Here is a 24142-nt window from a genome sequence, read left to right on the forward strand (position 1 = left end):
CTAACCCATCTGATTGCTTCCTCTCTTATGCATTTAAGGGGAAGCTAGATAAACACACAAAGGAGAAAGGAATAGAAGGTTACACTGATGAGATTAGATGAAGTAGGGAGGGAGGAGGCTTGTGTGGAGTTTAAACACTGGCATGGACCTGTTAGGCCAAAAGGCCTGTTTCTATGCTGCACATTCTACGTAATGCTATATAAAAAGGTCAGACTGTGTGACATGACAGTGAAATGCTGTAATGTTCGGTGCACTATTGTCTATCTAGGAGACAAAGTCTGTTTGAGCTGATCCAGTCTGCTCACATTCAAAATACTACGGCTACAGGTGTATACTAGCTGTTTAGATTAGTATATTTTGTGCTCATCCAGATGGAGATGTCAGTGCAGCTTCACTGTGGCATCCCACAGCAGCATCAGGCATTCCTGGTTCACGTATACCATGACTTAGATACAAAGTAAAGCTCCCGCTACTCTTCTTCCATGACATGTCTTATTGCTTGCCTCAGAGAAGCACCCACTACTACATGGCTGTTAACAGGCTCATTTTCCACAACAGCCAACCTTCTGGCTAATGTGTCAAATTGTGGGTGGTCCTGTGCTTGTACCTAACTAGGAACTGGGTTGAGACTGCCCAAATCCATTTCACATGGAAACTGTGCAGCTGGTTAAGGGAGAAAACATTCTTCCCATCTAACTGGGCTGGATTTAAGTCCAAGTCCCAGAGGTGAGGAAAGACTGTGGGATTACCCAGTGTACCAATTAGCCTTGTATTTCTGTAAAATCAAAACTATATACAATTTAATACCCATTTTATGTACATATTGTTGATTTTGTCAACAATATAGAAATTAAAGCACAATGCTCCTTTAACAAAACTCCTTTGCCAATATCTAACTGTGGAGTGTTCAATCTTCTTGACAAGTCATATTTAAAAAGCCAAAGAATGCTAAAATACTATTTAGGTCATGTGACATTTTAATTCGACTTTTTGAAACCAAAATTGGTTTCACCACGGGACTGGGTGGTGCAGTGGGTTAACATACTGGCTTGTTACCTCGGAGATCTGGGTTCAAATAAAGTTTCTTCTCTCTATTGCCTGAAAGAGTTCTATGTGAAATGAGTTTGGACAATCTCATGAGCTTACAACACCAAACTGAAAATCTCTCTCAAAGGATTACTGGTGTAGAAAGTGGAAAAAATTACAATAACATGGTATTGGGTGTTCTTCCGATGTTGGAGCGAAAGCATTGGCATATTATTGGGGCAAGAGGATTTGCACTGCAGCTGGCTATGGTATACTTGACTGGGGGGTGCTTAATGCAGACACCAGAATCAAAATTTTAAAAGTGTTTGGCTCTCGCAATGGCTCAGCATTTGTCCAATGATTATCTGGGCCAAGAAGCTCTGCGGTTGGATTCTTAATCGGTGCTAAGTTGTTGACCTCATTCACAACTGACTTCAGCAAATGTAGTCTGGTTGGCTCAGTGGTAGCACTCTTGTTTCCAAGTCAGAAGGTTGTGGGTTCAAGCCCCACTCCAGAAACCTGAGCACCATATCTAGGCTGACACTAGAGGTATAGTCTTTTTTTATTATTCGTTCATGGGATGTGGGCGTCGCTGGCAAGGCCAGCATTTATTGCCCATCCCTAATTGCCCTTGAGAAGGTGGTGGTGAGTCGCCTTCTTGAACCGCTGCAGTCCATGTGGTGAAGGTTCTCCCGCAGTGCTGTTAGGAAGGGTGTTCCAGGATTTTGACCCAGCGACGATGAAGGAACAGCGATATATTTCCAAGTCGGGATGGTGTGTGACTTGGAGGGGAACGTGCAGGTGGTGTTGTTCCCATGTGCCTGCTGCTCTTGTCCTTCTAGGTGGTGGAGGTCGTGGGTTTGGGAGGTGCTGTCGAAGAAGTCTTGGCAAGTTGCTGCAGTGCATCCTGTGGACGGTACACACTGCAGCCACTGTGCGCCGGTGGTGAAGGGAGTGAATGTTTAGGGTGGTGGATGGGGTGCCAATCAAGCGGGCTGCTTTGTCCTGGATGGTGTCGAGCTTCTTGAGTGTTGTTGGAGCTGCACTCATCCAGGCAAGTGGAGAGTATTCCATTACACTCCTGACTTGTGCCTTGTAGCTGGTGGAAAGGCTTTGGGGAGTCAGGAGGTGAGTCACTCGCCACAGAATACCCAGCCTCTGACCTGCTCTTGTAGCCACAGTATTTACATGGCTGGTCCAGTTAAGTTTCTGGTCAATGGTGACCCCCAGGATGTTGATGGTGGGGGATTCGGCGATGGTAATGCCGTTGAATGTCATGGGGAGGAGGTTAGACACTCTCTTGTTGGAGATAGTCATTGCCTGGCACTTGTCTGGCGCGAATGTTACTTGCCACTTATCAGCCCAAGCCTGGATGTTGTCCAGGTCTTGCTGCATGCGGGCTCGGACTGCTTCATTATCTGAGGGGTTGCGAATGGAACTGAACACTGTGCAATCATCTGCGAACATCCCCATTTCTGACCTTATGATGGAGGGAAGGTCATTGATGAAGCAGCTGAAGATTGTTGGGCCTAGGACACTGCCTTTTGGATGAGAAATTAAACCATTAAACGAAGGCCCTATCTTCTCTCTCAGGTAGATGTAAAAGATCCTAAGGCACAACTCCAGGACCTTGCTGTGCACAAATTGGCCGTCGCATTTCCCTACCTTACAACACTAACTACACAAGAGCAGCAGGTTCATGGGAACACCACCACCTGCACGTTCCCCTCCAAGTCACATACCATCTCGACTTGGAAATATATCGCCGTTCCTTCATCGTTGCTGGGTCAAAATCCTGGAACTCCCTTCCTAACAGCACTGTGGGAGAACCTTAACCACACGGACTGCAGCGGTTCAAGAAGGCGGCTCACCACCACCTTCTCAAGGACAATTAGGGAAGAGGAATAAATGCCGGCCTCGTCAGCGACGCCCACATCCCATGAACGAATAAAAAAAAACTTCAAAAGTAGTTAACTGACTGGAAAGTGCTTTAGGATGGCCTAAAATTCATGAAAGGCACTATATAAATGCAAGTTTTCTTTCTTTAGGTCAGGGAAAGGGAATTGTTCAGGAATTCACATTCTAGATTGCTATTCAGTGACTCCTGCTGTGAGAGTGAATGTGTTGATATAGGGTAAGCACACGATTAGGCTAGAAGAAGATGCCCCCATGGTCGATTATCCATCCAATATTCATCATTGAGGTTCACAAATAATGGCTAGCAGAGTGAAGTATCAGACGGAAACTGGCATTTGTGGTACTGTACCCCAAAAAGGGGAATTGACAGAAAAAATTGGCAAAAAGAAAAAAATTTTAAAAAGGAAAAGATGCACCACTCCCAATGCTGATATCATCTTGAAGAGCAAAAATGTATCTTAGTTTTGTTAATTACAAAGAAAAAAAATATAAATTATATTTAATTTATATATTGTGTTATTTGGACAAAGGAAAATATTTTGAACATGAATGGTACGATATGGAAAGAAATTACAGTGCACAAGATTGATAAATGTTCATAAATATTGATGACTAATTAACAAAATGTTACTGTTAAAGCCCAGAGTATATACTTAAGTAAAACTAAATTCAGACAGCTAGAAGTATCTTACCTCATCTGTATTGTACATTCCCATTCCTACCCCTCTACCAGGGAAGTCAAACACATTCCATTCCAGGGATTTGCTCCCATCCTTGGGTACGAAGACAAGTTTAAAATTACCCGGTTGGTCCATGACAAAATCTATGGCTCGATACTGGAATGCAAGTAGTTGTTACACATTAGAGGTTTGAGATTCACATAAAAAATAAACCACACACAAAGTTTAAAAATACCTTTCAATTTAATGTTCAAGACCTGACTCCCAATGCTTTTTAATAGCATTCTCAAGTCCTTGGTTTTATCAGTTATTTGTTGTTGCTATGTCTAATTGGTGCAGTTCTCTGCAACTATCTGGAGCAGCTTATAAACAGCTAATCAACTAGTTTTGTTTCTGAAGAGAAAATCCCACAGTAATGGGAAAATACACAGCCAGTATATCACCTTGTGCAGTGTGTATTTTAAATGAGAAAAATTTTGTTCATTTTTGTTATTAAACCCATCATTCTTGATAGAAAAAAAGACCCTTTTACTCAAACTTGTACAGAGCAGCACATGGGTATTAAATTAAACAATGCTGCCGATATCAATATTATCTGGTGTCAGATCATCTTCCATTTCTCTGTTTATAGTAGAAAGTGGGAGCCAACTTTCAACTCCTGCTCATGTATGATTTTGACTTTTCAGTTGGCAACCTTTTGGTTGAAAGTTTCTAATCCCATATGCTTTCCATCACAAAGACCGCTTATTTCCACCTCTAGCACTGTCAGCCTCTACCCCTACCTCAGCCCATCAGCTGATGAAACCATCAACCGAGCCAATGTCATCTTCAGACACGACTATTTCAATGCTGTCCTGGCCGGCTTCTCATCCTCCATAAATTTCAGTTCATCCAAAACTCTGCTCCCCATATCCTAAACCACACCAAGCCCCCTCATCCATCATCACTGCCCTACAGTGACTTCTGGTCTCCCAACACCTCAAATTTAAAATTCTCATCCTAAATCCCTTCATAGTTGTGCTCCTCTATCTCCGAAGCCTCCTCCTCTGACTTTACAACATCCCCAAACTTTCCGTTCCTCTGACTCTGGCCTCTCAAGCAAACCCCTTTCTCTTCACGCCATGCTCTGCAATTCCCTCTGCCTCTCCACCTCCCTCTCCTCCTTTAAAGGTCCTCCTTAAAAATTCACTCCATCCTCCTAATATCATCTTCTTTGCCTTGGGGTCCATTTTTTTTTTGATTACGCTTCTGTGAAGGACCCTGTGTAAGAAAATGGTTAATTCTTAACATAGAGTTACATAGAATCTGCAGCATAGAAACAGGCCATTCGGCCCAACAGGTTCATGTCTGTGTTTATGCTCCCACATGAGCCTCCTCCCACCCTTCTTCATCTAAGCCCATTAGCTTTTAGCTTTTGTCTGCTAAGTCAGTTTCTGTTGGAAGGCTGGAAATATCAGTTTAGTTTCCGGTGAAACGTTCAGTGGAAAAGTCAGTTTTGTTTTCCAGACAGAGACTTTAGCTGATAAGCATTCAGCTACAAGCTTTCTTTGTCCGAGCTGTCCTCCTAGGGATTAACTCCTCCAAGGACACATCTGTGTACGGCAAACGATAACTTATCTGTAAAAGAGTCTTGGACTTCCATAACTGGTATCAGTTGAATGATTTGATTGACAACTCAGTCAAGATAAAGCCTTGATAAGGTGTATGGGAGGTCGTCTTGTTAAAACTAAAATGGCAGCTAATTGGATGAGTTAAAGTAGAAACAGATGGTTTCACCTGTAACTAGAGTGAAAGAAAAGTATATAAAGGGAGGTGCTAGAATAGATACTTTAGAATTCGACAACGCTTGGCCAATCGATCCCCTCGAGCTCGAGAACTATAAGGTCTGAATTCTCTGGTACGTGGTACCGTAAGTGTGAACCTGAGTATATGTGTAATTATTATCAGTAATGGTTATCATTGTAGATGTGTAATGTTGGTTATCATTGCATGCTTAATTCCTATGAAAGACAACAAATGCCATTGAACCCTATTAACTTGTGGAATAACTTATAAACTTAAAGTAAGAACATCTATTCCCTAATACTTGGGACATTTTTCTACAATAAAGGCGCTATATAAACTCAGGTTGTTGTCAATTCGCCTTCAAGCTTCACCTTCCCACCACTGTAAACAGTGTCAATGATGAGAGAGAAATCTGCTGTGGCCAAAAAACATGTTGCCAGCACTAGAATAAAAAAGGACTTGTATTTATATAGCATCTTTTACATCTTCAGGACATAGCAATGCTCTCCAAAGCCAATGTATTACTTTTGAAGTGTAGTCAGTGTTATTCTGTAGGCAAATATGACAGCCAATTTGCACACAGTAAGGTCCCACAAACAGCAAATTAGATGAATTACCAGTCAATCTCTTTTGGTGGAGCTGGTTGAGGGATAAATGTTGGCCAGGACACCGGAGAACTGCCCTGCTCTTCTTTGAATAGTGCCATGGCCATACATCTATCTGAGTAGATAGTTAGGGCCTTGGTTTAGTACCTTATCCAAAAGAGAATATCTCCAACAGTGCAGCACTCCCTCAGTACTCTTCTGAATTGTCAGCCTAGATTATGAGCTAAAGCCTCGAGTGGGGCTTGACTAAACAGCAAGAGTGCTACTAACTGAGCCTAAGTGACTCTAAAAAGGCCTCCTGCTCCTCTCCTTACCATTAGTACAACCATTTTACTGACACTCTGGTGTGGAGGAGACAACCTCTGCTGAGTGCCAGTAAAACCACTACAGTAGTGGAACAGAAAGCTTTGGGCTTGTTAATAGCCATGTTTTGTGGCTATAAGCAGAAAACATTGCACATAAACTAACCTTCAACAGAAAAGCAATTTCTTTACAAGGCAGTAAATCTCATCAAACAACAGTCGTACCTGATCTCCATACGCGTGTCGTCCTATTGTGATTGGCTTCACCCAACCAGGAACAAGTCGCGGGATGTTCTTGCAAATAATTGGATCTCGAAAAACTGTGCCACCTAAAATATTTCGGATAGTTCCATTTGGGCTTTTCCACATTTTCTTTAGTCCAAATTCTGAAAAATTATCAATTGGGCTTTTGTCAGTATTTGCACTGCAAGAAGCTGGATCGAACATTCTGCTAAAACTGTGTGAGGAGAACGGTCACTGTTAGAAACAGTCAAACTTTCAGACAGCAGATTCTCTACTCCTGGATCAGTGAAATCATTCAATACTTAACTGTAAGTATACTAGCACCACCAGGTGGCAGTTTAGTAAAAAGTGATTTTAATTTAAGATTACAATTACGGTGAGAGAATGCAGTGAAGGCTAGTTTTAATTCACAAAATGGAAGAAGAGATAGTTTAAAACCATTTTTAAGAAGTGTTCTCAAGCTGCTATCATTCTTTTCCCAATGATCAATATCAATTTCAGGCAGTTTCCACCTATTTAAGACCAACTGACTAGTGCTCCCTTTGTACACTGGCCAGTTTGAGAGCAACAGTCATTAGTGAATAGGATCATAATTATTCAGAGTCTTCACAGCATCATGGTTAGTCAAAAACTAAATCCCCAATTAAAAATAATTCAGTGCCCCGATAAAATTGATCACATTATACCACTTACGAATAGATCCTTAATATTTTAAAAATCCATTTGCTCCAGTGCTAATCACAGCATTTACTGTGGGAAGTGCATGGAGTTGTCTTTTATTCTACTGACAGTTTAAATTGAAACCCACACACAGACAGAATATCTAATCCAAATGGCATTCATCCTCACGCAGTCGTGATAACAGATGGGCCCCATTACAACCAGCTTAACCGAATCAAATAATTTTTTTAATGCCTTATCTTCATGTCAGCTGCTCTTAATTTTTTTTGTCTCTATTTGTTATCTGCAGATCTTTGACCTCCTTTATTTTACATTCTCTCAGCATCTGACCTTTTTGTTCTCTCTCATCCCTCATCTGCCTCTAGTTTTGTCCCACTGATTAGTCATCTCTTGTATCAATCCCCATTTTGCCGTATGTTTAATCTCGGGATTCGGGTGGTAATCTCGAGATTACTATCCCTGTGCTAATTGGCACAGGGATAGACAGATCAGATAGGTGAATGCATGGCTGAAAGACTGGTGTGGGAAGGAGGGGTTCCATTTCATGGGATATTGGCACCAGTACTGGGATAGGAAGGAGCTGTACCGCTGGGACGGGCTCCACCTGAACCGGAGTGGGAGCAGTATCCTTGTGGAAAGGATAAATAGAGCTGTGTAAAACTAGTAAGATGGGGTGGGGGCGGAGGGATCTGGTGAAAATAACACTAGTCTGAATATAAAAGAAATAGGAAGTGACAGTAAAGGTCAGACTAAGGTAAGGAATAAGGGTAACATAAACGGTCAGGGAACAAATACAGTTATAGAACATAAGTACAAAATGACTGAGAAATAAAGTGAGGGGAAGAATTATTAAAAACAAATTAAATTGCCTGTGCAGCAATGTGCACAGCATCCGAAAAAAAACGAGGGAACTGGAGACAATAATTCATAGCGAGCTGCCAGATGTAGTAGAGATAACTGAAACGTGGCTACATTAAAACAGGACTGGCAGTTAAATATTGCAGGATATAACATATTTAGAAAGGACAGGGAAGGAAGAAGGGGGATGTGGGGTAGCTGTACTAATTGGAGACAACATAATGGCAATAGAAAAAAGGGGCATAAGTAATATTAAGATAGAAACATAATCCATATGGATTGAGACAAAGGAAAAGAAGGGATCGATCACGTTACTAGGTATATTCTACAGATGACCTAACAATGAAACGGGAGTGGAGGAAGAAATATGTAGGCAAATCTATGAAATGAGCAAAAAACATCAAATAATAATTATGGGAGATTTCAACTATCCCTAAGTAAGGTGGCAAGAAGTAGGGAAAGGGGAATGGAGTTTTTAAAAACAATGTGTACAGGATTCCTTTCTTACCCAGTATGTGAGAAGCCCAACAAGAGAGGAATCACTGCTGGATCTAGTAATGGGAAATGAAGCAGAGCAGATAAGAGAAGTAAACTTAGGGGAACATCTAGGCAATAGCAATCATAACATAATACGGTTTAAAATAATGACTGAGAAAGATATAAGTAAGACAAAGACCAAAGTAATAGAAAAGCTAATTTTGAGGGGATGAGAATGGAACTAGGGAAGCTAAACTGGAAAAAAAATTGACAGAGATAGAACAGCAGTGGGAAATATTTAAAACAGTGATCAAAGGTGTTCACGAGAAATATATTCCTTTAAAGCTCGGCACCATCCAGGACAAAGCAGCCCGCTTGATTGGCACCCCATCCATCACCCTAAACATTCACTCCCTTCACCACCGGCGCACAGTGGCTACAGTGTGTACCATCCACAGGATGCACTGCAGCAACTCGCCAAGGCTTCTTCGACAGCACCTCCCAAACCTGCGACCTCTACCACCTAGAAGGACAAGGGCAGCAGGCAATGGGAACATCACCTGCACGTTCCCCTCCAAGTCACACACCATCCCGACTTGGAAATAGAACGCCGTTCCTTCATCGTCGCTGGGTCAAAATCCTGGAACTCCCTACCGAACAGCACTGTGGGAGAACCTTCACCACACGGACTGCAGCGGTTCAAGGCGGCGGCTCACCACCACCTTCTCAAGGGCGATTAGGGATGGGCAATAAATGCTGGCCTCGCCAGTGACGCCCACATCCCATGAATTAATAAAATAAAACAGCAAGAACAAACTAGCCAATAATGAAATAAAGAGATAAGGGTAATACTGAAACTAAAGAAAAAGGCATACACTAAGTACATAGGTAAAAAAGGAGGATGACAAAAGGGAATATGAAGAGGTTAGAAATGAAGTTTAAAAAAAAATTAGCAGAGCAAAGAGGAACTACGAAATTAAATTATCAAGGAACGAAATTAAATTATCAAGGAATATAAAAAGAAAAAGCAAAGTATTCTACAGACATATAAATAACAAAAGAAAAATCAGAATAGGGATAAGGCCACTAAGGGATGCATAAGATAAACTCACAGGTAATGACAGCAAAATTGCAGAAATATTGAATAGTTACTTTGCTTTAGTATTTTACCAGAGAGACTAACAAGGTGGGTATGACAGAAGAAGAGATCAAAAAAAGATATAAAGACATTTAAGATAGAAAACAGGGGGGGGGGGGGGTAGATAATTGATAAATGAAACAAACTTAGAGAGCATAAAACCCCTGGTCTGGATGGATTGCATCCGTGAATGTTAAAAGAAGTTCAGGAAGAGATAGCAGAAGCACTATTAGATATATATAAAAATTCATTGCAAAAGGGAATAGTGCCAGAGGACTGGCAGACAGCTAATGTTATTCCTAAATTTCATTCTCTACTGCCCATCCAAGTACCACACCAAGTTTCTCATCGAGATATCTTCACTGCTTTCCTCCCTCAGCCTCTGCACCGAGCGACTTCTCCTCCTCGGTGATTTCAACCACCATCTCAACTCATCATGCTCTCTCCCCTCTGAGTTCACTGCCCTCCGATCCTCCCTTAATCTCTCCCTCCATATGAACTCCCCTACCCATATTCACGGCCATTCCTCGATTTTTCCATCTCACATAGCCTCTCTACTCCCATCGTGTCAATCACAGGTAAGGCCAACTCTGATCACTTCCTTGTATCCCTCTCCACCCACATCCCTCTTCCCCCTCCCACCCCACTTACTTCTGTGTCCGCCCTTGGAAAAAACTCTCCCCCAAGTCACTTACAACGGCACTTTCAAATTCTCAACTGTCTAGCCTTTGGCACGCCATTCACCACGAGATTTCTGCAGCTACAGATCTACTCAATCACACCCTCATCTCCACCTTTGATATCCTTGTCCCCATTAAAACCATTACTCTCTCTCACCCTGATCATTCCCCCTGGTACGGCACTCATCCCCACTCTCTTAAGTCCAAGGGATGCAGACTTGAAAGTTTATGGTGGACAATTGGTTTGTCCATTCATTGCCAGATATAGCTGGATCCCATAAAGCACCATCGGGTCCTGCTCTCCTCTGCCAAAACTTCTCCAGATCATCCTGAAATGAAAAGATAACCCTTGGCTTCTCTTCACTACAAACCATCTTTTAAACCGCTCTTCCCCACCCCCTCCACCCTCACCTCCCATGAAATGTGCGAGGAGCTCATAGACTTCTTTGTCATTAAGACTGAGACCATCCGTTAAGCTGCCTCTGCCACTTCCCCTAACCTACCAAGCCAAACTTCCCCTAAGGTTCCCCTCTGCCCTGAACCTGCATCTTTCTCTAGTTTCTCTGTCTCCCCATGTGCCCTCTCCGAGCTCATACTGACCACGAGACCCACCTCCTGCTCCCTCTGCCCTATTCTCACCAAACTACTGACCACCCAACTTCCTTTCCTGGCTTCCATGTTCGCTGATATTGTTAATGGTTCCCTCTCCTCAGGTACTATCCCCTTCCCCTTCAAATCTGCCGTCATCACCCCCTTCCTCAAAAAACCCACCCTTGACCCCTCTATCCTTGCAAACTATCACCCCATCTCCAACATCCCTTTCCTCTCCAAAGTCCTTGAACGTGTTGTCGCCTCCCAAATCCGTGCCCATCTTTCCCGCAACTCCATGTTTGAATTCCTCCAATCAAGTTTCCGCCCCTGCCACAGGATTGAAACGGCCTATATCAAAGTAACAAATGACATCCTATGAGATTGTGACCGTTGTAAACTATTCCTCATCCTTTTCGACTTGTCTGCAGCCTTTGACAGGGTTGACCACACTATCCTCCTCCAATGCCTCTCCGTCATCCAGCTGGGTGGGACTGCGCTCACCTGGTTCCATTCCTATCTATCCAGTCGTAGCCAGAGAATCACCTGCAATGGTTTCTCTTCCCGTTCCCACACCATTACCTCTGGAGTCCCCCAATGTTCTATCCTCGACCCCCTCCTATTTCTCAACTATGGCGACATCATCCGGAAACACAACATCAGGCTCCACATGTACGCTGACGACACCCAGCTCTACCTCACCACCACCGCTCTTGACCCCTCCACTGTCTCTGGTTTGTCACGCTGCTTGTCTGACAAGCAAAGATTTCCTCCAAATAAATATTGGGAAGACCAAAGCCATTGTCTTTGGACCCCGCCACAAATTCCATTACCTAGCCACTGACTCCATCCCTCTCCCTGGACGCTGTCTGAGGCTGAACCAGACCGTTCGCAACCTTGGCATCCTATCTGACCCTGAGATGAGCTTCCAACCACATATTTGCTCCATCACCAAGACTGCCCACTTCCACCTCCGTAACATCGCCCGTCTCTGCCTCTGCTCATCTGCTGCTGAAACCCTCATCCATGCCTTTGTCACCTCTAGACTTGACTATTCCAATGCTCTCCTGACCGGCCTCCCATCTTCCACCCTCCATAAAGTTGAGCGTATCCTAATTTGCTCCAAGTCCTGTTCACCCATCACCACTGTGCTCGCTGACCTACATCAGCTCCCAGTCCGGGAACACCTCTATTTTAAAATTATACTTGTTTTCAAATCCCTCCATGGCCTCGCCCCTCCCTATCTCTGTAACCTCCTCCAGCCCCACAACCCTGTGAGGTCTCTGCGCTCCTCCAATTCTTGCCTCTTGCACAGCCCCGATTTTAATCGCTCCCACCATTGACAGCCGTGCCTTCAGCTGCCTAGACCCTAAGCTCTGGAATTCCCTCCCTAAACCTCTCTGCTTCTTTACCTTTCTTTCTCTCTCTCCCCTCCTTTAAAACGCTCCTTAAAACCTACCTCTTTGACCAAGCTTTTGGTCACCTGACCTAATATCTCCTTATGTGGCTCAGTATCAAATTTTGTTTGATAACAGTCCTGTGATGTGCCTTGGGACGTTTTATTGCATTAAAGGTGCTATATAAATGCAAGTTGTTGTTGTTATTTAAAAAGGGAGGTAGACTGGCAAAAAGTGAGAAGTGGTGTTCCACAAGGATCAGTGCTAGAACCACTGTTGTTCACAATTTACACTAGCGATTTGGACTCGGGAATCGGAAGTACAATTTCAAAATTTGAGGAAATTGGGGAGTTTAGTTAATACAAAGGAAGAATGCATCAAAAAGCAAGAAGACATTAATAAACTTGCAGAATGGGCATGTAATTGGCAAATGAATTTCAATATAGATAAGTGTGAGTGGTGCATTTTGGTAGGTAGAATAAGGAGGCCAAATACTGCTTGGATAATAAGAGTCTAAATGGTGTAGAGGAGCAAAGGGAACTCAGGGTACAGATACACAAATCACTAAAAGTATCGTCACAGGTTAATAAGGCCATAAAAAAGGCAAACCAAGCACTGGGGTTCATTTCTGGAGGGATACAATTGAAAACCATAGAAGTTATGTTAAATTTGTATAGAGCCTTGGTTAGACCACATTTGGAGTACTGTGCACAACTCTGGTCTCCATTTAAAAAAAGGATATAGAGAAGGTGCAAAAAAGATTCACAAGGATGACACCAGAACTGAGAGGATATCCTTATCAGGAAAGGCTAAACAAGCTGGGGCTCTTTCCTATAGAAAAGGGAAGGCTGAGGGGTGACCTGATAGAGGTCTTTAAGATAATGTTAGGGTAGATGTAGAGAAAATGTTTCCACTTGTGGGCGAGTCCAAAACTAGAGGTCATAAATATAAAAAACAGTCACTAATAAATCCAATAGGGAATTCAGGAGAAACTTCTTTTCTTAAAGAATGGTAAGAATGTGAAGTGTGCTACACAAGGAGTAGTTGAGACAAATAGCATAGATGCATTTAAAGGGAAGCTAGATAAGCGCATGAGGGAGAAAGAAATGGAAGGGTATCCTGATAGGGTTAGTTGAAGTAGGGTTCGATGAAGTAGGAAGGGTGGAGGCTCGTGTGAAGCATAAACGCCAGCATAGACCAGTTGGGCCGAATGGCCTGTTTGTATAGTCTTGATGGAACTCTGTTTAAATTGCTCTTGAAGACCTTCAATGCAAAAAATAAAAATCACAATGTATGTAAAGTATTCTAAGCATGTAAACTTCTGCCTTCATTCCAGCCAAGTTCAATTGGTCAAAATGGTAACTTCCTTCATGAATGCTCCTTAGCCGGAGTCAAAACCTATTATGAGATTAAAAAGGATTTTGATTTCTGCAAAAGAATATGGTAAACACATAGGAACAGGAGTAGGCCTGTCATTTTTTCCTCTCCTTTCCTGAAGGACTGACTCCTACTGGGTTATGGTTCCACAGGCATCAGTTGTCCTCTGGGAGCTTACCCAAGTGCTCATTATTTATGGGCGCGAGGGCAAGCTATTTCCCCACAGGAATGTCCACATCAAGCATGATCTTCTCCTCACCTACACACATGCAACTTTCACCAGTGCTCATTGGACAGTGATGAGGAGTAGGTACCTCAGTTGATTTTGTTCTCCCTAACCCAGGAATGAGGCAACCACAGAGCTCCTATTGCCATCCCAACAAGATCAGCTAACTCAGCATAAACTCAAAGTCAAAAATAAATAACTACCTATTCATTTTTAAAATAATAAATTTGTCAAATCAATTCAAACTAGATGATTACAACAAAATTGCACACATTCTGCAATATGTATAATTCTCCAACTTGCCCTGCAACTGTTCAGAGACGAAACTCAGTGCTGCAGAATGTAAATACCAACTCCTTTTATTAGCACACAAAATTTGCAAACAAAGTTTGCAAAGCAAATTGCACAAGAGCAAATGGGCTGGTTACACCATTAATTGTTGCATTCATAGGCATCAAAACAGCCACGTGCAGACATACACATGGAAAACTTCACAAGGTAAAAACATACACATGACACTTGTGCTTGGAAAGGCAAGGACACACATTTCCAAACACACAGATGGTGTTTATCCATTTCACACAAAAGGGAAAACAATCTATGGTATTGAAAACAGCAAGATTGAATGTCCTTGTTTGAATTTGACTACAAACACTTTGGTGGGCTACTAATTCTGATTATGTAGCCTAACTAGCTACCAATTATTTTTAAAATAAATTTGCCTCAATCATATACCTTCCATACGGGCTTCGTCTGGTGTAATGGTGGCACACTTCACTGCAACTCCATATTTTTGTGTTGCCAATGCGGACTCAATGGTGACCCGGTCATCTGTTTTATCTCGATTTGGCAGACCAAGATCAAAATATTTCAACTCCACATTAACATTGGGTAGAATAAGCTGTAAAATAAATAACAAGTCAATATCTGTGTACTGTGACAAAAGGCATGCTTGTACATGTTTCAGAAGCCACACTGGCTTTGATACATACCTTTGGGAAAAATGCATAGAACAGTCTTTCAGTGGAAATATTACTACCAGTATTCTGGCACTCAGGAATTTCTATATTGTATTATATTTTATGTAATGTCAGGTGGCTTAGGATAGGTCTTACATAAAAATGGCATCTGCCATCTGTATCTCTGAAAGAATTCTATTATTTCTGTGGCAGTGGAGATTGATGCACGTAACCAGTTAGACCTAGTCAGGCTGTTTACAAGAAACAGGCCAGATTGATTGATCGAGAGATTAGTCACGACACTAGACGTGTGGATACTAATTAAATTATACATGGCCAAAACATTAGCAGATATGAGATTGGGACAATGTGGAAACAGCTGCCCATCAGCATCCTATGCATTAGTTTGGACCATTGTTTCTTTAATTGAGGATGATCAAACAAACTCAGACTTCAGGAGCCTGTACTTCAACAGTTCAAAGGAGAATGTTTTCATGTCTTTAGTTCTGGTTAGAGATCCAAATTCTGGACTGGAAATTCATGACATCCACATAAAGTATCACATCACAAAGGTCTACAGAAGACTGCCTCATCCAAAAATCTCATTGCTTATCAAATTGTGCAAGAAATAGATTCTAAAAGGGGATACTTTAACCGCTTCTGGACTGAATCTATATGATTTTTGTGTACTGTACTTTCATATTTTGCTGTCTTACTGTTTCTATGCAGGGCTATAGTGATAGGGGATTCAATTGTAAGGGGACCAGATAGGCGTTTCTGCGGCCGCAAACATGACTCCAGGATGGTATGTTGCCTCCCTGGTGCTAGGGTCAAGGATGTCACGGAGCAGCTGCAGGGCATTCTGGAGGGGGAGGGTGAACAGCCAGTAGTCGTGGTCCATATCGGTACCAATGACATAGGTAAAAATAGGGATGAGGTCCTGCAAGGTGAATTTAAGGAGTTAGGAGATAAATTAAAAAGCAGGACCTCAAAGATAGTGATCTCAGGATTACTACCAGTGCCACGTGCTAGTGATATAGGACCAGGAGAATAGACCAGACGAATGCGTGGCTGCAGGGATGGTGTAGGAGGGAGGGATTTGGATTCCTGGGACATTGGGACCGGTTCTGGGGAAGGTGGGACCTGTACAAACGGGACAGGTTACATCCGAGCAGGACCGGGACCAATGTCTTCGCGGGGGCGTTTACTAGTGCTGTTGGGGAAGGGAACCTAAGCAGGGAGACAGAGGAGGGGGAAACAAGGATAGAAACAAAAGACAGAAAGGTAAGAAGCAATAGTGGAAGGCAGAGAAAACAAGGGCAAAAAACAAATCGGGCCATAGTGCAAAATAATACTAAGATGACTAGCAATCTTAAAAAGACAAGTCTAAAGGCATTGTGTCTTAATGCGCGGAGTATTCCCAATAAGGTAGATGAATTAACAGCGCAGATAGATATTAACGGGTATGATATAGTTGCGATTACAGAGACATGGCTGCAGGGTAACCAATGATGGGAACTGAACATCCAGGGGTATTCAGTATTTAGGAAGGACAGGCAAAAAGGGAAAGGAGGTGGGGTAGCGTTGCTAGTAAAGGAGGAAATCAATGCAATAGTGAGGAAGGATATTGGCTCGGAAAATCATGATGTGGAATCTGTATGGGTGGAGCTAAGAAACACCAAGGGGCAGAAAACGTTGGTGGGGGTTGTCAAAGGCCCCCAAACAGTCGTGGAGATGTAGGGGAGGGCATTAAACAGGAAATTAGAGACACATGTAAGAAGGGTACAACTATAATCATGGTGACTTTAATTTACATACAGATTGGTCAAACCAAATTAGCAATAATACTGTGGGGGAGGAATTCCTGGAGTGTGTGCATGATGAATTTCTAGACCAATATGTTGAGGAACCAACTAGAGAACAGGTGATCCTAGACTGGGTATTGTGCAATGAGAAAGGATTAATTAACAATCTTGTTGTGCGGGGTCCCTTAGGGAAGAGCGACCATAACATGATAGAATTCCTCATTAAGATGGAGAGTGAAGTAGTTGAATCCGAAACTAGGGTCCTGAATCTAAATAAAGGAAATTACGAAAGTATGAGGTGTGAGTTGGCTAGGATAGATTGGGGAACTTTACTAAAAGAGATGATGGTGGATAGGCAATGGCTAATATTTAAAGAACATATGCAGGAATTACAACAATTATTCATTCCTGTCTGGCACAAAAATAAAACAGGAAAGGTGGCTCAACTGTGGCTTACAAAATAATTTAGGGATAGTATTAGATCCAAAGAGGAGACATATAAAATTGCCAGAAAAAGCGGCAAGCCTGAGGATTGGGAGCAGTTCAGAATTCAGCAAAGGAGAACAAAGAGATTGATTAAGAGGGGAAAAAGAGAGAATGGGAGTAAACTAGCAGGGAACATAAAAACTGACTGTAAAAGCTTCTATAAATATGTCAAGAGAAAAAGATTAGTGAAGACAAATATAAGTCCCTTACAGTCAGAAATGGGGGAAATTATAATGGGGAACAAAGAAATGGCAGAACAATTAAACACATACTTTTTGAAGACAGAACCATAGGAGGACACAAATAACCTCCCGGAAATGTTAGGGAACCAAGGGTCTAGTGAGAGGGAGGAACTGAAGGAAATCAGTATTAGTAAAAAAAAAGTGCAAGGGAAATTAATGGGGCTAAAGGCTGACAAATCCCTAGAGCCTGATAATCTACATCCCAGAGTACTAAAGGAAGTGGCCCTGGAAATAGTAGATGCATTGGTGGTCATCTTCCAAAATTCTATAGACTCTGGAACAGTTCCTACAGATTGGAGGGTGGCCACTATTTAAAAAAGGAGGGAGAGAAAAAAAATAGGGAATTACAGACCAATTAGCCTAACATCAGTGGTGGGGAAAATGCTAGAGTCTATTATAAGGGATGCGATAACAGAACACTTGGAAGGCATTAACGGGATTGGACAAAGTCAGTATGGGTTTATGAAAGGGAAATCATGCTTAACAAATCTATGGAGTTTTTTGAGGAGGTAACTGGTAGAATAGATAGGGGAGAACCAGTGGATAAAGTGTACTTGGATTTTCAGAAGGCTTTTGGTAAGGTCCCACACAAAAGAGGTTAGTGAGCAAAATTAAAGCACATGGGATTGGGGGGAATATACTGGCATGGATTGAGAATTGGTTGACAGACAGGAAGCAGAGAGTAGGAATAAACAGGTCTTTCTCCGGGTGGCAGGCAGTGACTAGTGGGGTACCGCAGGGATCAGTGCTTGGGCCCCAGCTATTCACAATATATATCAATGATTTGGATGAGGGAACTAAATGCAACATTTCCAAGTCTGCAGACGACACAAAGCTGAGGTGGAATGTGAGCTGTGAGGAGGATGCAAAGAGGCTTCAATGTGATTTAGACAAGTTGGGTGAGTGGGCAAGAACATGGCAGATGCAGTATAACGTGGATAAATGTGAGGTTATCCACTTTAGTTGCAAAAACAGAAAGACAGATTATTTGAATAGTGATAGATTGGGAAAAGGGGAGGTGCAACGAGACCTGGGTGTCCTTGTACACCAGTCGCTGAAAGCAAGCATTCAGGTGCAGCAAGCAGTTAGGAAGGCGAATGGTATGTTGGCGTTCATTGCAAGAGGAGCAGGGATGTCTTACTGCAGTTGTACAGGGCCTTGGTGAGACCACATCTGGAGTATTGTGTGCAATTTTGGTCTCCTTATCTGAGGAAGGATGTCCTTGCCGTGGAGGGAGTGCAACAAAGGTTTACCAGATTGATTCCTGGGATGGCAGGACTGACATATGAGGAGAGATTGGGTCGACTAAGCCTATATTCACTAGAGTTTAGAAGAGGTGATCTCATCGAAACATATAAAATTCTAACAGGACTAGACAGACTAGATGCAGGGAGGATGTTTCCGATGGCTGGGGAATCCATAACCAGGGGGTCACAGTCTCAGGATACGGGGTATGCCATTTAGAACAGAGATAAGGAGAAATTTCTTCACTCAGAGGGTGGTGAACCTGTGGAATTCTCTACCACAGAAGGCAGTGGAGGCCAAGTCATTAAATATATTCAAGAAGGAGATAGATATATTTCTTAATGCTAAAGGGATCAAGGGATATGGGGAAAAAGCAGGAACAGGGTACTGAGTTAGACGATCAGCCATGATAATTTTGAATGGCGGAGCAGGCCCGAAGGGCCGAATGGCCTACTCTTGCTCCTATTTTTTATGATTCTATGCATTATTCAACCTGTAAATAATTCTATTAGTTTTAGCCTGTATGCTTAATTCTGCATTTCCAAGGAAACGGGAATTTGGTGGGCATTCCATGTGATCTCCAGTATATTGTTAATCCTCAACATGCAACTTCATACAAGAGCACAGATTTCCAATCACAGAAGACTGTCTGCTTATGGAGACTGCTTTTTTTTTGCCATGAACACAAGACAGAAGTATTGGATGAGAGTTTGAACTATATCAATATGTTCCAACCCCAGTTCCCTTAGCTCCTGCTCTCAGCCACTTGGGCAGGATTATTTCAGTGTCTCCCCACAGAGAGGTAAAATCAGAGGGGGAGTTCTCTCTGACCAGTACCTCACAAGTCCTACTACAACTGAGTAAATGCAGAAGTTAGGTTCCTCTGGAGAAATGCAGGGAAGGAGGATAATTTAGCATAACTCAGAACGCGATTATTCATTTAAATTCGAACATAATCCATTGAGTTAATGTGACAAAAAAGTGCCTTTTTTCCAAAAATGAATTTTTATTTTGATAATGTGGAAAAGAAAACAGCAGTTAAGGTCTAGCATTATACATCATCTGGACCTTAAAACACATGCCTTAGTCTACAAGTTGATTGGACTGTATTCTGCTGACTAGCTGACAGTCAATAGGGGAACTCAAGGAGCAAGCTGTCCCCCTCCAGCCCTATCAGCACCAGAGAATCCAGGTGGACTTTAGGCTAAAAAAAAGGCAAACTTACAAATAGCTGTTGGACACATGCTTCATGGTGGCAAATGTTCCCACCTGACACAGTTCCTTATTTAAATCCCTTCTGTCTGGCTTCTGTCTCTCCCACAACACTGAGCCCAGGGTCAACAATCTATGTTGCATTTACTCAGTTGCGGTGCATTACCCTTCTTCATTCTCTTTGACCTCTCTGTGGCTTTTGACACAGTCAATCACACCATCCTCCTCCACCACCATCTTGGCTATGTGGTCCACCTCTGTGGCATTGCCTCACACTGTTCCTTTCCTACAGGTTCCAATGCAGCCAGCACATCTCCTGCAATGACTTCTCCTTCCATATCGGCAAAGTCATCTTGAGTGTGCCCCATGGTTCCCTCCTTGGCCCTCCTATTCCTCATCTAAATGCTATCCCTTAGTGACAGTCTGTAAGCATGGGGTTAATTTTCACATATATAGGAACAAGGAGTAGGCAGCTCAGCCCCTCCAGCCAGTTCTGCCATTCTATTAGATCATGGCTGATCTGTACCTCAACTCCATTTACCCACCTTTGCTCTATATCCCTTGATACCCTTACCTAACAAAAAATCTATCAATCTTCAGTCTTGAAAATTTCATTTGACCCATCATCATTCTGGGGGGGGGGGGGGGGAAAGAGTTCCAGATTTCCACTACCCATTGTATGAAAAAGTGCTTCCTGATTTCACTCCTAAATGGCCTAGCTCTAATTTTAAGATTATGCCCCTTGTTCTGGATTCCCCCACCAGAGGATACTGTTTTTCTATATCTACCCTATCGAATATCTTTGATTTTAAACACCTAAATTATATCACCCCTCAACCTTCTAAACTCAAAAGGGAATACAAACTAGGTTTATGGAATCTGTCCTCATAATTTAACCCTTTAAGCCCTGGTATCTGGTGAAACCCATCTTTACATTTTCGCTACAGAAGCCAATACTGACAAGGCCAAAGCCATCCTGTCAGCCCTTGTCAGAAACATACCTTAGCCCCGATCTCATCAAACTTCCTGAATGCCAGCTCAAGATCAACCTGATCATGTGCAGCCTATTTTTCCTGCTTGACCCTGAGCTAAGCTGCAAACCCTACTTATTCGTGATTTTGTCACCTCCAGACTCCATTTTTCCAATGGCAACATTTTTCTACCCAAAACTCAGCCGATGACGAGGACCAGACAGATGGAATGAAAGTTTCTCCCTGGTGCCTTGTAGCAGTCCTAAGTGAAATGAAGTTTGACTAATTTCACTCATTTCTGTGATGTGAATGTCCAGAACAAAGCTGCCCATAAGAATTCCAAGTTGACCATAAGAACATAAGAACATAAGAAATTGGAGCAGGAGTAGGCCAATCGGCCCCTCGAGCCTGCTCCGCCATTCAATAAGATCATGGCTGATCTGATCCCAACCACAAATCTAAAGAACACAAGAAGTCGGAGCAGGACCCGGCCACATAGCCCCTGGGCCCTCTCCGCCACCCACAGGGCATTGACCGATCCGAACTCAGCTTCATGTCCAATTTCCTGCCCGCTCCCCATAACCCCTAATTCCCTTTACTTCTAGGAAACTGTCTATTTCTGTTTTAAATTTATCTAATGATGTAGCTTCCACAGCTTCCTGGGGCAGCAAATTCCACAGACCTACCACCCTCTGAGTGAAGAAGTTTCTCCTCATCTCAGTTTTGAAAGAGCAGCCCCTTATTCTAAGATTATGCCCCCTAGTTCTAGTTTCACCCATCTTTGGGAACATCCTTACTGCATCCACCCGATCAAGACCCTTCACAATCTTATATGTTTCAATAAGATCGCCTCTCATTCTTCTGAACTCCAATGAGTAGAGTCCCAATCTACTCAACCTCTCCTCATATGTCCGCCCCCTCATCCCCGGGATTAACCGAGTGAACCTTCTTTGTACTGCCTCGAGAGCAAGTATGTCTTTTCTTAAGTATGGAGACCAAAACTGTATGCAGTATTCCAGGTGCGGTCTCACCAATACCTTATATAACTGCAGCAATACCTCCTTGTTTTTATATTCTATCCCCCTAGCAATAAAAGCCAACATTCCGTTGGCTTTCTTGATCACCTGCTGCACCTGCATACCAACTTTTTGATTTTCTTGCACTAGGACCCCCAGATCCCTTTGTACTGCAGTACTTTCCAGTCTCTCGCCATTAAGAAAATAACTTGCTCTCTGATTTTTCCTGCCAAAGTGCATAACCTCACATTTTCCAATATTATATTGCATCTGCCAAATCTCCGCCCACTCACCCAGCCTGTCTATATCCCCTTGCAGGTTTTTTATGTCCTCCTCACTCTCTACTTTCCCTCCCATCTTTGTATCATCTGCAAATTTTGATATGTTGCACTCGGTCCCCTCCTCCAAATCGTTAATATAGATTGTAAAGAGTTGGGGACCCAGCACCGACCCCTGTGGAACACCACTGGTTACTGGTTGCCAGTCCGAAAATGAACCATTTATCCCAACTCTCTGCTTCCTGTTCGATAACCAATCCTCCACCCATGCCAGAATACTACCCCCAATCCCGTGATTTTTTATCTTAAGTAATAATCTTTTATGTGGCACCTTGTCGAATGCCTTCTGGAAGTCTAAATACACTATGTCCACTGGTTCCCCTTTATCCACCCTATACGTTATATCCTCGAAGAACTCAAGCAAATTTGTCAGACATGACTTCCCCTTCATAAAGCCATGCTGACTTTGTCCTATTAAATTATGCTTATCTAAATGTTCCGTTACTGTCTCCTTAATAATAGACTCCAAAATTTTACCCACCACAGATGTTAAGCTAACTGGCCTATAATTTCCAGCCTTCTGCCTACTACCCTTTTTAAATAACGGTGTTACATTAGCAGTTTTCCAATCTGCCGGGACCTCTCCTGAGTCCAGGGAATTTTGGAAAACTATCACCAAAGCATCCACAATCCCTACTGCCACTTCCCTCAAGACCCTAGGATGGAAGCCATCAGGTCCAGGGGATTTATCCGCCTTGAGTCCCATTATTTTACTGAGTACCATCTCCTGAGTGATTTTAATCGTATTTAGCTCCTCCCCCCCGAGTCCCCTGTTTGTCCAGTGTTGGGATATTCTTAGTGTCCTCTACTGTAAAGACTGAAACAAAATATTTGTTCAGCATTTTTGCCATCTCCATGTTTCCCACCATTAATTTCCCGGTCTCATCCTCTAAGGGACCTATGTTTGCCTTAGCCACCCTTTTTCTTTTTATATAACTATAGAAACTCTTGCTATCTGTTTTTATATTTTTTGCTAATTTCTTTTCATAATCTAACTTCCCTTTCTTAATCAATCCTTTAGTTACTTTTTGCTGTCTTTTGAAGAATTCCCAATCTTCTATCCTCCCACTAAGTTTGGCTACCTTATATGTCCTTGTTTTTAGTCGGATACTATCCTTGATTTCTTTACTTAGCCACGGATGGCTGTCATTTCTTTAACACCCTTTTTTCCTCAGTGGAATATATTTATTTTGAAAGTTGTAAAATAACTCCCTAAATGAACACCACTGCTCATGTACCGTCTTACCCTTTAATCTATTTTCCCAGTCCACTTTAATCAATTCCGCTCTCATACCATCATAGTCTCCTTTATTCAAGCTCAGTACGCTTGTTTGAGAATCAACCTTCTCACCCTCTAATTGGATATGGAATTCAACCATGTTGTGGTCGCTCGTTCCAAGGGGATCCTTAACTAGGACATTATTAATTAATCCTGACTCATTACACAGGACCAGGTCCAAGGTTGCCTGCCCCCTTGTAGGATCAGTTACATACTGCTCAAGAAATCAATCCCTGATGCACTCAATGAACTCGTCCTCAAGGCTGCTCTGCCCAATTTGATTTGTCCAGTTAATATGATAATTAAAATCCCCCATAATTATGGCTGTTCCCTTATTACATGCCCCGACTATCTCCTGATTAATACTTCTTCCAGCAGAGTTGCAACTATTAGGAGGCCTATATACTACGCCCACTAATGTTTTTTTTCCCTTATTATTCCTTATCTCCACCCAAACTGTTTCATTATCTTGATGCTTTGTCCCAATATCATTTCTCTGTATTACAGTGATTCCTTCCTTTATTAACATAGCCACCCCACCTCCCCTTCCTTCCTGCCTGTCCTTCCTGATTGTTAAATACCCTGGCATATTTAATTCCCAGTCGTTGT

The 24142-nt window shown here is 42.5% G+C and overlaps 1 protein-coding gene across 1 annotated transcript in view; it reads right to left on the reverse strand.

Annotated features, from left to right (window-relative positions):
- Positions 1–24142, reverse strand: part of LOC137320846 (isocitrate dehydrogenase [NADP], mitochondrial-like) — a 79441-nt gene that overhangs the window by 33347 nt on the left and 21952 nt on the right. Inside the window, exons 3-5 of the mRNA XM_067982741.1 lie at positions 14716–14881; positions 6541–6701; positions 3636–3779 (exon numbers count right to left, since the gene is read on the reverse strand). Of these exons, the coding sequence (XP_067838842.1) occupies positions 3636–3779; positions 6541–6701; positions 14716–14881 (471 nt within the window). The remainder of the gene's footprint in view (positions 1–3635; positions 3780–6540; positions 6702–14715; positions 14882–24142) is intronic.

Source organism: Heptranchias perlo, chromosome 4 (genome assembly GCF_035084215.1).
Source record: "Heptranchias perlo isolate sHepPer1 chromosome 4, sHepPer1.hap1, whole genome shotgun sequence".
Taxonomy (NCBI): Eukaryota; Metazoa; Chordata; class Chondrichthyes; order Hexanchiformes; family Hexanchidae; genus Heptranchias; species Heptranchias perlo.